This window comes from Electrona antarctica (assembly GCF_951216825.1).
Source record: "Electrona antarctica genome assembly, chromosome: 3".
Classification (NCBI taxonomy): Eukaryota; Metazoa; Chordata; class Actinopteri; order Myctophiformes; family Myctophidae; genus Electrona; species Electrona antarctica.
This window is the reverse complement of record NC_136808.1, coordinates 15,489,583-15,503,576: the sequence shown is the minus strand read 5'-3', so window position 1 is coordinate 15,503,576 and position 13,994 is coordinate 15,489,583. Positions and strand designations below refer to the sequence as shown.

At 43.5% G+C, this 13,994-nt stretch overlaps 2 protein-coding genes across 2 annotated transcripts in view; both read left to right on the top strand.

Annotated features, from left to right (window-relative positions):
* The window catches only part of galns (galactosamine (N-acetyl)-6-sulfatase), a 33,444-nt gene extending 30,941 nt beyond the window's left edge, over positions 1-2,503 (top strand). The window contains exons 13-14 of the mRNA XM_079497009.1: positions 604-721; positions 1,884-2,503. Of these exons, the coding sequence (XP_079353135.1) occupies positions 604-721; positions 1,884-1,970 (205 nt within the window). The 3' untranslated portion in view covers positions 1,971-2,503. The remainder of the gene's footprint in view (positions 1-603; positions 722-1,883) is intronic.
* Positions 2,504-8,680: 6,177 nt separating this feature from the next.
* On the top strand, positions 8,681-10,984 carry cklf (chemokine like factor). The gene is made up of 4 exons (XM_079496534.1): positions 8,681-8,771; positions 9,187-9,342; positions 9,974-10,069; positions 10,227-10,984. Exons 1-4 carry the CDS (start codon positions 8,712-8,714, stop codon positions 10,344-10,346), a joined length of 432 nt encoding a protein of 143 aa, XP_079352660.1. The 5' UTR covers positions 8,681-8,711; the 3' UTR covers positions 10,347-10,984.
* The last annotated feature ends 3,010 nt before the right edge of the window (positions 10,985-13,994 follow it).

The following is a 13,994-nucleotide window of genomic DNA, read 5'->3' as shown; positions in this document are numbered from 1 at the left end:
CATTGGAGCCATTGGAACGCAGGTTCTTTTTTTTCCATTTCTTGAAAAGTAACAGTAGTGGTTCTCAAAGTTGGGTCCTTGAGTACGTTCCAGAGGGTCTCCACCAAAATGACTTTATATAAGCTCGAAAAGACTTATTTAAAGGTCTGTTCCCACTGAGCACTATAACTATAAAAATATACTTAGATAAATCGTTCTAGGTCAAGTGGATGGGAGTTGACATCACAACTATAACCATAACAATGGTGAACAATATTGTTATAGACCTCATTGTGAATGGCTCTTATCCTTACTGTATATCGGCTATTTGAAAATGGCAGAAGTAGTAATATAAATAGTGTTTTTGAAACAACCCTGGGCCTGGCACATAATAATTCCAGATGGGGGTCCATGGCTAAATGTATATGAATTTGGGGGTCCTTGACATGATAACGTTTGAGAATCATTGAGGCCGACCTTCAGAATCACATCGTTGTAACAATGTCTATTCTTCTTAGGTCTGATGCCTGTTCTTACTCGTGTGTGTGTGTGTTTGTGTTTGTGTGTGTGTGTGTGTGTATGTGTGTGTGTGTGTGTGTGTGCGTGTGCGTTGTGTCCTTGCAGTGTGTTATCGAAGGAGTACCAGACTGTATTGAGCCGCATCTCTCCCGTTGTGCAGCAGCATAAGACCACCCTGGTGCCAGCAGTTCCCCAGCTCAACATGTGTGACTTAGCTGTCATGGTGAGAGTCATGCACTACATGCATTTACACAAAAATGACTAATTTATTTACTTATTTATTAGTTTTCTTGGTGCAGTGTACCAAAGTAGCAGAGTTTCATGTCAAATAATACATATTTGAACTGAGTCCATTTTCAAGTCTACTTTCATTGTCTCATTGGTGTGTGTGTGTGTGTGTGTGTGTGTGTGTGTGTGTGTGTGTGTGTGTGTGTGTGTGTGTGTGTGTGTGTGTGTGTGTGTGTGTGTGTGTGTGTGTGTGTGTGTGTGTGTGTGTGTGTGTGTGTGTGTGTGTGTGTGTGTGTGTGTGTGTGTGCGTGCGTGCGTGCGTGCGTGCGTGCGTGCGTGCGCGCGCGCGCGCGCGCGCGCGCGTGCGTGCGTGCGTGCGTTCTATCATGTTCATTTCATTTTCATTCTTTTCTTATACATCAGATACACAATTGAGGGAACCTGATAAAGCCTTTACTATATGCAACAACTGAGTCGTTAAACCCTTCTGTCTCATTTCCTCTCTGCATTCAGTCAGCAATGGGCCTGAGGATGTTTGTTCCACTACACCAGTCTTTTATGTTCATATGCTTACCAATATTTTCCTTCTCTCCTTATGAGATAAAATTATAGCGTACCGTATATCAGAAGTCATCACCCTACTGGAAACCTTTTGTTGCTGATTGTTTCATGCATTTATATTAAGTCAATTGAATTTAATTATGGCTTTGTTTCCTAAACTTGTACCGCTCTGTCTCACAGAGCTCTAGTGCAGGGGGCGGCTCTTATTTTGGGGGGGTCCCCAAATTATTTATTTATTTTATTTTATTATTTTATTTTGCAACTGAATGGCTGGAAAATGGAAATGAAGAGTTTACATAGTACACATAGTACATTTCCTTAATGATTATATTTGGTTATTATTAAGGTTATTTTTTAAGTCAGTTTGTATTGGGAGTGTGGAGGGGGGTGGGGTGGGGCGGGGCGTGGGTCGTCATACATGGCCAAAGCATTTCTGCGGGGCTGAAAATGTTGAGAACCCCTGCTCTCATCTAGTGTGCATCATTCTTACACCAGCAGTGCCCCCTTGTGGGGAATAGAATAAACAGCATGACAAACTGCACAATTCTAACTGAACTAATGGATCTCTGTCCACTCATTCTCTCTCTCTGTAACAGAACTGGGCCCCAGCAGGATGTGAGAAATTAGGAAAGTGCCTTAAAGCTCCAGAGTCTAAGCCCTGGAAGTGTGACTGGCCTCACTAAGTGCACATGCCTGAGTCAGAGAAGAAGCAGTGACGTCATCTCTGAGGGGGCTGCGGCGCTCGTGCCCCCATGAAGACCTTTTTTGTCCTCACTGTCCGGACTGTTTACGTTTGTGCAGTTCAGGCATTCAAATGCAAAGGGGGGCGGGGCGGGCCCCCATGACAATTATAAGAACTTTTCGTCTCTGAATTGAAGCATCAGTTGAACTGTGCGTCTAACCCTGCCGATGAAGAACCAATCCAATGTGTTAAATGAATGTGCCGCCACGTACCTTAAGATCATCGGGTCAGGGTCTACTGAAGGTGACCCATAAGGCTAAATTGGTCACTAAAGGGGATTTGTGGTTAAGGCCCCAAGGCTCTGGAATAGCCTACCAGAGGAGCTGAGACTAACCCAGTCTCTAACACATTTTAAAACCCTCCTAAAGACCCATTTTTATAGAATAGCCTTTGCATCTCCCTGATTTGTATCTGTGTTTGTTATTTTGCTTTTTCTATTATTTCTTTTGCACCTGTGATGTATTCTGTTATTGTTGTCTGACTGTTCAAAGCACTTTGTAACTTTGTTTAAAAAAGTGCTATATAAATAAAGTTTATTATATTATTATATTATAAATGAATGTGAACTGTTTTGACATGCAGAAAACAACGACTGGATAATAAGGTGTCCTGAATCAAGACTCGTACAAATCCAGTCCCATCGCCCTGCCAATCCATATCTAACCATATATCAACAACTGAAATAAGTCATTGTGATCTCAAATAGTTATGTTTTCACCCCTGTTCCTGTTTGTGTACAAAATATAAGACATTTATATAAGACACAGTGTGTGGATTCTCACCAACTTGGAAAAGAGTTAGGTCATCAGTATTTATTTATTTAACTTTTAAGATATTATTTTGGCTTTTTCTGTCTTTATTGATAGTATACAGTAGTTTGACAGGAGATGGGGAGAAGATCCCGACAGCAAACTTCGTCTGGATCAGACTATATTGCAACCTTAGGTGCCCGGCCTGAATACTGATACTGATTATGCCAGCGGCCTGGGCCAGGAAATAAGTATGTTTTGATGGTGAGTCTTATTTTCAATTCGATACACGATTTTCTTTTCTTCACATTTCTTCCCAATGGCCATGTCATTACTAGCAAGGACAGTGTTAAGTTTAGTCTGGGTTTACTTTGGTTAATGTTGGACATTATTACTACCGGGTATGTTTAGTTAAGTTTAGGCCTGGGTTGAATGAAGTTACCATAGTTAAAATTGGGCATGCCTAATCTTACCTAAAGAATATAAATGAAACCCATGCCTAATCTTAACCTTAATAATTGATTAGAATGGTTAAGATTAGGCATGGGTTCAATTAATATACTTTAGTTAAGTTTGGGCATTAATATGGTATTGTTTAGGCATCCAGGGTTTGGTGTGGTTAATTTTAGGGTAAGGATCCGGGGAAGGTGTTCTGTTTATTTTATTTATTTTTTACCGAATGTGTTCCCACATTGGCCATCTAGTGACAGCCTGTCATAATGGGTAAGGAAATGAGGAGGTTCAAAGTAAGAGGAGTCATTACCATCATGTCCTGTGAAAAATGGTGGTATAGCCTAACAGTACTTAGCATTAGTGGAACTGCATGATAGGCTCAAGACGATACTGAATTTGAGGTTGGTCGTGTTAAACTACATCATTGGCTAGGGGACAAACTTTCACTATACACCTTCAACAGAAATAGATCTGTTTTTTGAGGGGCACTAGTTACCGTCCACAAACTTTACAATGTATATCACATTGACCTATTCACACACCGAAAAGGAGCAGAGGAATTGAGGAAACCATGCATTTAGGTGAGCCACTGCCCACCCCAAAATTGTCGGGGAAATTGGGGAATGGAAGTGGTTTGTGTGGGTTGTGCAAAACCATGCAGGGAGTCCACTCAGTCCAGAGTGAGGGATGGAGGTTACGGGGGGGGACCCTGCTTCTTTTGGCATGGGGATCCATGCTGCACGTTTGCTGCAACCACATCATACTGAGTCAGTATGATGTTGTTGGAATGGCTTTCCGTGAAGCAGTGGTAGGTGTGTTTGGCATTGGCGTAATCGGAACTGTGGATGAGTGTATTTATGCTCAGGGTGGTGGAAGTGTGGGCAGCAAAATGACCAATTTATGTTCCATCACACAACAGTGTTGCATAGCAGACCCACAAGCTCACAATGTGTGTGATGATGAAGTATGAATCGGGCTTATGTCCATTGTTTTGCTGCTATGCTAACTTATCCTTGTGATACAGTCTATGCTTGTGATGATTACCAATTATGGAATTGTATCTTTGTCTTGAACAGATGTGAAAGTGTCACCTAACCTTCCCTGGGTGAATGCAACCTTTCCTATGTGTGTTGTTGACCCACCGCAAGGCCATTATTCATGATTCCCTTCTCATGAGCAGCTAACTCTGACCAGGCGACCTCCTGACATGCCTCGTAATGTTTCACAGGTACAGTTGGTCAGCCCACGCTGTGATGTCGGTGTCCAGATATAAGTATAGTTTTTCTATTGGTAAGAGACCACACCTCTACTGAAGTTTAAGGAATTTATTAAAGCAAGAATAAAATGAGTGAGCAGGTTGAGAAGAGGAACCTGGGGAAGGATGAGACTCGGGGTTGGGGTTGTAGTCTCTGGACCTGGCAGCCATTGTGCCTCTGCTGCCCCAGTGGGTTCCTACTTCCTAGAGAGAGTGATGAGGAGAAAGGAGGTGGATGTGATGCAAAGAAAACCTGCAATCGTGTGTACAGTAGTATGATTACAAATGGGGAATGGCTGGTCATTATGTAGAGCAGGGGTGGCAATTATTTTTCCCAAAGAGCCAAATGAGAAACAAAATCACACCCGTGTGAAGTGAGGGGCGCTAATATATTAAAGTCTAACTCATGTTGATTAGTTGATGTAAAAAAAACGGTGCAAACACAAACATTAAACGCCATTAACAATAAAGAGACAATATGACGTAAATGTTCCCTTCATTGTCAATGCGTTTACAAAACAAACATTGAACTAAAGACAAACATTAAACCTATGTATAGGAGGGGCTAGCGCCCCCAAAAATTATTGTTGAGGGCCGGGCCAAAAGGCTGAACTCAATTCTGCATAATATACATTTTATTTCTATATAAAATAGAGTAAATGGCATTGTTTTGACAAGCTGGTAAGAGTTTATGTTATTAGGCAATTCAAAAGTGTGGTTTCCTTACAGAAATGTAATTTATTCAATCAAATTGTCCAAAACAATGGTAAACAAGTTGTTAATCACACGCAATTCACGGCAGGAAACAGATTGTGTAAGTGAATAAACAGGATTCAAAAGAACACAAGGTAAAATTGTGTTCTTTTCTAATTTCCAACAATTCCAAGTAACGTTTCACGGGCCGGTCAGAATCAGCCAAAGGGCTGCATTTGGCCCCCAGGCCGTGTAATGCCCAGGTCTGATGTAGAGGGTGATCTCAACTACTGAACTTGCGTTATCTTAGCCTCAAAGAAGTGCTGCTATTGGATAAGGTTTGTGGAGTCGGTGGGGATGATGGATGACCGGATGAGTGGTTGTAGGTGGTGAATTTAGGGGGGGCTGGGTGGAGGCAAACCCCATCCTTGATTGTAACCTTCAAGCAGCGTCCCTGTAGATCTGGATGTGTCTTGATGAAGGTGGTGTTGAAAGTGATGCCATTCCATTTCGATAAGTGATAAAGAAAATTCTGACCCCAGTGTGACCGTGAAATGAGCGGTGTCCCACCATTAAGTAATTGACGAGGGTAATGGGGTTGTTCAGGGAAGGTACAGATGTTGCCATGGTGATGAGGTGAGAGACCGGATAAGAGCGCGCTGCTTAGTGCCCAGTCTGCCTTGCGGTCGGCCCGGTGGAAGGGTGTGTGTCTCTGCTTAGTGCCCTGTCTGCCTTGCGGTCGGCCCGGTGGAAGGGTGTGTGTCTCTGCTTAGTGCCCAGTCTGCCTTGCGGTCGGCCCGGTGGAAGGGTGTGTGTCTCTGCTTAGTGCCCAGTCTGCCTTGCGGTCGGCCCGGTGGAAGGGTGTGTGTCTCTGCTTAGTGCCCAGTCTGTCTTGCGGTCGGCCCGGTGGAAGGGTGTGTGTCTCTGCTTAGTGCCCAGTCTGCCTTGCGGTCGGCCCGGTGGAAGGGTGTGTGTCTCTGCTTAGTGCCCAGTCTGCCTTGCGGTCGGCCCGGTGGAAGGGTGTGTGTCTCTGCTTAGTGCCCAGTCTGCCTTGCGGTCGGCCCGGTGGAAGGGTGTGTGTCTCTGCTTAGTGCCCAGTCTGCCTTGCGGTCGGCCCGGTGGAAGGGTGTGTGTCTCTGCTTAGTGCCCAGTCTGCCTTGCGGTCGGCCCGGTGGAAGGGTGTGTGTCTCTGCTTAGTGCCCAGTCTGCCTTGCGGTCGGCCCGGTGGAAGGGTGTGTGTCTCTGCTTAGTGCCCAGTCTGCCTTGCGGTCGGCCCGGTGGAAGGGTGTGTGTCTCTCCGTGAGGACCTGCTGCAGGTGATCAACTGTCCAAGCCGAGATGGTAGAGAGAGACTGCAGATTTGGAAGTGGGGATGGTGCGCTTGAGACAGCTCTCGCAAACAGCTGATGGGAGACAGAGTGAGGACCGACTGTGTGGCGAGGAATATCTTTTGGTGGTGACTCCGAGGATACTGCCTCGACGGGGCTGGTGAGATGGACTGGTCAAGGGCTGACCCGTGCTGGTCTTCACCTAAGACAGAGTTAGGCAGGAGGAGAAGAGTCCCTCGTCCAGCACATTGAGCACAAGCTCCACAGCCGATGGATGGTAAGAGCATAGCCAAAAGCCCTAATCTGAAACAGGGCAGCGACTACACTAAAGTCATCTTTATTTACAGTATAGCACAAAGCACTAAAACAGAAACACAGTTCACAAAAGCAAGACTAATTACAAACATATAAAGTATAACACTGTGCAGGAGGATGCTAAACGCACATCAGTCTTAGTAGTGGTGCCAGCTCACGGCAGAAACAGATATATGTAGATATGTAAAGATATATATAAAGAGATATGTCTTAAAAAGACTGTGTGCGGCCACTCTTGTCTTTTTAAGACTTAGCTCTTTAAACATATAAAGTACAACACAACAAAATAAAAAATATTATTTATTCATTATCAAAACCCTACATTTATTATTCATATCATATATGACATTGACTTTTTTCTATTATAAAATAACTACAACTAAACTAAATTATTTACTTATTCTATGCTTGTGTTATTCAAATTATCAGCCTATAAAAAGCAATGGTGGAAAAGCAGCACCTTGAGTCTTTTTTCACTCGGCAACTACGGCTGCACCAATACAGTTGTGATGACAAGTTAAGGACTGTCATCTCTTTGGCTCCAACCATTTTGGCACTGCTCTCCCGTTTGCTTTTGGCCTGGGGTTAAGTATGCTACCCCTCCCAGTCCACCCTCCATTTTCACAGGGTCCCATTCATCATCTTTGTCCTCTGTGCTGACCTGGAGGCCCAAGCAAGTCCCAAGTGTAAACTCTTCTCACTTCTCTAGTGACAGCCAAGCTGACAAGTCTCCACAAAACGCTTCACTGGCGTGGGCTCCTCAGCTCCCGGGCCCAGCCCCAGAAAGCCGCACTCTGCCCAGGCGGTATACCTCCCCTGCGTCTAGGCAGAATTTGTGGCGCTATCCTCCAGAGATGTCTACAATTACAATTTATAATTTAGGCTTTTAACAGATGCTCTTATCCAGAGCACATCTTATCACTTATTTAGGCTATAGTGTAAGCCTCTGCCCGGGCTCTGGATAGTGCCTCTGCCCGGGCTCTGGATAGTGCCTCTGCCCGGGCTCTGGATAGTGCCTCTGCCCGGGCTCTGGATAGTGCCTCTGCCTGGGCTCTGGACAGGGCCCCTGCCCGGGCTCCATATATGGAGCTGGCCTGTTCTGACATCACAACACTCCATATTTGGGCATGCCTGACACAGAACTCCATATATAGGAATAAAGGGACACAGAGAGACAGATACAGAAATCTCCAGACAAATGAGTGGAAAGGGTACTCTAACACAGGTACAACGGGTCGGGTATTGCATGCAGGTGGGGTGTGGATCTCCAACTTCCATCGTTATCAACTATGTCCTTTACAGCTGGGCACCAGTCTAGTTTCTTTAATAATGTCTGTCAGGGCCTGGGCCGTGGCTCAGTGGTCCAGGCACCTTGGCCGGTAGTCTGAGTCTGGTAGTGTGCCGCGGGTTCGACTCACGATCCCGACGGCCTTTACTGCATGTCACCCCCATCTCTCCCCCATTTCCTGTCAGCCTACTGTCTGTCCCTCTATAAAAAATATAAAATAAAAAGGCGAAAGCAGCCCAAAAAAAAAGAAATGTCTGTCAGCACAGGGGATGAATTTTTTTTTTGTGTTTGTACAAATAAAAGCATTTTCAGAGGAACTGGCTACTAACTTGTTTTTTGTCTATAGATTTCAAATCAGCCCACTTAAGTACATCTTTTGTTCTGTGCAATCTGTGGGTTTCTGCGTGCTTTGGGGGTTTCTTAGCATGTTTATAACCAAGCATTTTGAGGCGTACTGAAATATACTTCACGCATTCATAGAAAAAACTGTTACGTCATTTCCTCCCCCGCTTAAGGGGAACTTACTTCATCAGGAAGCAGGCACAGATAGTGCTGTTGAGGACATTGCAACAAAAACAGAATTTGTTTTACCCCAACAGCCATGGAGGTTGATACAGCCTTTCTCAGATCTGTGAGGGGCATTGTGAAACTAGCAGAGATGGTGAGATATTATGTATATAATGTTTAAATTGGGTTCAGCAGCTTCTATTATTACAGAGCACAAGTAGAGTATCTCTCATTTCTTTACACTGTTCCTAAGATTTGTTTATTGATAAATATTCTGTGTCTCTCATGGTATATCTCATGGCAAGAAAATATTTTACGGTTTAATTTAACATAGTATTTGCTTGATCAATGGTTGTGATAATCACAGGCTGATAATATTGTAACATGCAACATAGGCTACTGTAGTAGTTTGTGTTACTGTCTACTGGACATATTCTATATGGTTAAAATTCAGTCTCAGGCTTTAACAACACTTAACATTTTTTACTACCAGTCATGTTTCACAATGTATAGGTGTTTTGTTCAGTGAAACATACTAATTGGATTTATTTTCTTTCCCTCCTGTTCAGATGACTCTGTTTGTGGCGCTTATGTGCTTCTCGGCAGCATCCAGACCCAAGTACATTGCAGCTACAGTCCTGGAGTTTCTGGTCACTAGTCTTCTACTCTTATTATACACACTCAAGCTGAACAAGAAGCTGACTTTCTTCTTCTGGCCTCTCATAGTAAGACATATTATCATCATACAGTGACAATACTTGTAACAAAGCAAAGTACATATATATTAGGGGTGCACGATTATGAAATTATGACCGATATCCGATCTCCGATTATTTGCAGGGTCATATCTGCCGATACTGATTCTGACCGATTCCGATATTATACAGTACATAGGACCACAATGGAAACAAGCCTAGGCCCTATGGGCTTGGCCCAAAACCTGTAAATCAATCAATACATAGCATAATACTTTTCCAAGTGTCTGTTTTCACAACTGAATGACTACTGAATGAGATGAGTACACCAATTAAATGTAGATTCTTTTTACATTTTTATTTATTTTTTGTTGGGGAAAACTGATTATTTTGAGACAATTCCGATACCGATATGGCATGAGTGAGAGACAACCATTTGGTCTTTTCACATTTCTGCACGTGCCTGAAGCAGGTCAGTAGACCGAAAATAGCAAAATAAATACTTTGATTGTGCGCAGATCTGAGTGTGCGGAGGTTCCCTTTTATTTTTTTCATTATCCCTTTGTGACTCCAGCACCTCACTTAAGTTTTTTCAGCAGACGAGCGGTGGTTCTTTTTACATTTTTGTCTTTTCATGTTTCAAAATGTTTCCTCTTTTCAGGATGTGTTCAATTCAGTGTTTGGTGCAGCGCTTGTGCTCGTCTTCAGTCTGATGGCCGTGTCTACTTACACCGTGAGGAACACACTGGCTGGAGGGGTGAGATGGTCCATCAATAATAATTATCATTGGATTGTGACATTTTGGTGGACTTATTTGAAGATACACACACATTACCACGAACAGTTGTTTTGACCTTTAGCTGTTGTTGTAGCCATTGACGCATTTAATTTTTAAATGTGTTTTCTTCTTCCAGATCGTGGGTTTAATGGCAGTGGTGCTGTTGTGTGGAGACGGTTACATAGTATTCAACAAGATCACATTCAACAAGTCGAGAAATGAAACAGAAGTTGTAAAGGTTTCCTCAGTTAGCTGATTTGGGGTGCCAGGCAGGCGTGTACCTACCAGAGAGGAACTTTGCCTCCCTTTTTTGTGTAGCCAGGTGGAAAGGAAATCGGACAAAGGACTCAATAAAAAAATAAAGAACCCTTAAATTAGATTGGAACAGTCTTGTGTATTTGAACCAGGGTGGGTAAGGTTAAACATATTTGCTTTCAATGAAAACAAAAAGCATCAAACATAAATGGTATTCAAATACGAAACCCCAAAACAATATATACTCAAGGTTTTCAATCAATGTGGGCCAGGTACAGAACCATTGTTGTGTCCTTTTCAGGATGTTTTCAAGGCTGAAGTGCAGATAAATCCAATCCAGGTTAGTTTGAGAGCACAACATCTTTCTTAGTAGTAAGCAACAGTTTACCCTGCATGTCATCATTTGTGAGCTCGTCACTGATAAGCCCAGAAGGTCGCTTTTCCAATCCAGTTAGTTGAAGAAGAAAGTATTAGGTGTACACGTTGTCATCAATCTTTGTGTGTGTGCGTGCATGTGTGCGGCGAAGTATGATTGCCACTTGCCAGTCTGATTCTGATCTAAACCTATTGCTCAAATTGTTCAAACACTGTTGTTAAAATTGTACTTGTACATTTCTCAGGGGTCAGATAATTTCATATTCGTCGTTGTCAGGGACCTAGTTGGTTGGAAGGAGAGACACAGGGAAACTTGTTGTGGGTTTAAATTAAAAGTATTTTTTTTTGTATTTATTTGTTTGTTTTTCTTCTTTGTTTCAAATAATAGTTTCAACAAATAACAGAAATGTAATTTAATGTAAATAAACAGACAAAACAACAAAATAATAAATTGTCATTTCAGCTGTGTGTCTTGTGTGTTATTTCAATGTGTTTGTGTGTTGCGTGTAGACTGTAGAACATCCTGAGAATGCATATACTAAACAAATAGACAAAAAGGAAAAGTCACCATACAGTATAGGCTGTCTCAATGTGGGGCAGCCCTCACACACTCCCCCCCCCCCCCCCCCCCCCCCTTCGGAACTCTCGCTGAAACAGCGAGAGAGGTAATCTGAAGTCACGTTGAGTTTGCCGGGGATGTGCTGCACTGTAAAGCGGAAGGGTTGCATGGCCAGGTACCACCTTGTGATGCGGCCATTGTTGTCTTTCATCCGCTGCATCCACTGGAGGGCTCTATGGTCAGTCTGGATAGTGAATTCCCTCGGCCAGGGCTTCTTTTTCTACAGTGGAATATCGAACCTCTCTTGGCTCCAGCTTGTGGCTGATGAATGCCAGGTCCTCCATGGTGGTCCTCCATCTGGCCCTGCAGAAGAACAGCTCCGAACCCCTCTCTGAAGCATCAGTCTGTAAAACGAACGGCTTCTCAAAGTCAGGACTGTGTAGGACAGGATTCGTACCCAGAGCCTGCTGAATGTCTCTAAACGCTGCCATTGCCTCCTTAATCCACCGGAGACCATTGGGGCGTGTTTTTCCGGTCATGTCTGTGAGGATAGCAGCTCTGTCTGACATATTGGGTATAAACCGATGATAGAAGCCCGCCATGCCCAGGAAGGACCTCAGCTGCTTCTTGGTATGAGGTAGAGGACAGGAGTTGATGGCATGGACCTTGTGGACCTGTGGTTTGATAACCCCCTTCACAATTACAAACCCCAAGTACTCTGTCTCCTGTCGGTTGGATCCGCCCCAGGACCTCCCCCAGATGTCGAAGATGTTCGTCCCAAGAGGCACTGAAAATAACTACATCATCAAGATATGAACATGCATAGTCATAACATCCTCTCAATACCTGATCCATAAGTCTTTGAAAGGTTGCCGGGGCCCCATGCAACCCAAATGGCAGAACACAGAAGATGCAGGGGCCACCAGCACAAATGGCCGTGCTGGAACTTATGGCCTGCAAGTGTGTACGGACCTGCAAGATTTCAGATTGCTCCTGCCTTGCCAACAAATTAAAGTGCACAGAAATGTGCAAGCTATACAAACCTGTAGCAATCAGAAGGAAGAGGAGGAAGATGAAGTGAAACTGATTGATTATGTGATGATAATGATGAAGATGATGAATACTGAAGAATTGATATTGATATGACAGTGATGGCTATGATGATGTTCATTGATTAAAGTGAGTGAAAGACAGATAATTCTTCATGTATGACATGTTTTATTCAAAAAACAGGTAGGCGATTTTTCATTCTGTGAATCTATGGTTGGTGTCTTTGAAGGCTGATAACTGCAACTAAGCTACCACTTAGGAACTGCTATCATGTTGAAATATTAGGGCCGGGACTTTAACGCGTAATTGAGATTAATTAACTACAGAAAATGTATCGCATTTAATCGCACTCCTGTTTTCACACCGGAACGTTTCTCACAGGACGAGTTTCAGAGCAGGCAGTCGGACCGATATAAACGGCTCACCAACAGCCTCCACTGCAGTAGCTGCCGGCGCTGCGTGGGACGTCGAGCCGTACAGTAGTGGTTTCGCCCCGCCCAGCGATTGGCCAACGCCCTCCGCTCGGTCTCCGTTGTCCAGATTAGCATACAGGAGTGGCCAAGGTGTCCAGATTAGCATATGGGAGTGTCCAAGGTCGCCAGAGGTGCATACCTGTGTTTAATCTGACATCCACGAGAGGTCCATGGTTCGCGCCTGGGATTGTGCAAAGCCTACTGTGAAAGAGAACGCCGTGAACCAAGTGTTACATGTTGCAATTACAATTTGTTTTGTCCATTCGGGTACTATTCTGACTTGTGATAACATTTCATGTAATAAACACACAAGCAGGACACATGTAAAACATTAAGCCTTCCATCACTGCAGGGACTTGAACCCCATTTCAGAAACCTGAAAGTACCTTCTACCGGTGATTGTTTAGGCCATGCTAACATGTCCTTACTTGCATGATAAAGTAAAACATCTGCTGATGCACAAACCTGGAATCATTGGATGTTTCTGCGTCTCGCAACAGACACCGTTCTCCAGGCGACCCGTCCAGGCGTCCACGGCCGACGAGACCCTTGCTTGTGTCCAAGTGGATGCTCCAGGCGCTGCGGGTGAAAAGGTATAAAATATGATAAGAATAGCGTGCTTTGATTAAGCACCAACACAGCTTTCCTTCATTGTTAACTGATTATTATTAATTAATAGCATATTGTAGATCTTATATTTCTGAATTCACATGCAAGTACAGACATGGTGTTGCAAAGCAAAATAAAGCGCTGGTAGTGTACTATCCGAGCTTCTGCCTGGATATAGGGTTCGAAGCCCTACAGTGCTGTAACCTGCTGACTGCCTCACCTTAGTCCTGTTGTATGTTTGTTTACATTAAATATGAAATGCACTATTTCAACAGTGTTAAGATGATGAGTTTAGATTACCCCACCTGAAACCCACTTTTAATGTTTTCCATCATATACATGTCCATCTCATTTAAAAACTATCTCTGCCGTTTCTCTGAACATAGTTGGTTGGATGTAACTTTTTCTGAATGGCTGTGTATTAATTGCAGCTTTAATGCAATACTTAACTGAGGGTAATGTTATATTAATGTCAATTTGAGTTGCTATACAAATGCTCATTTAACCCATTCTGAACCCCTTTTGGGTTTTTTAAGCATTATGTTATACTTCAGCTATTGCAAAATAGCAGATCTACAAGCTC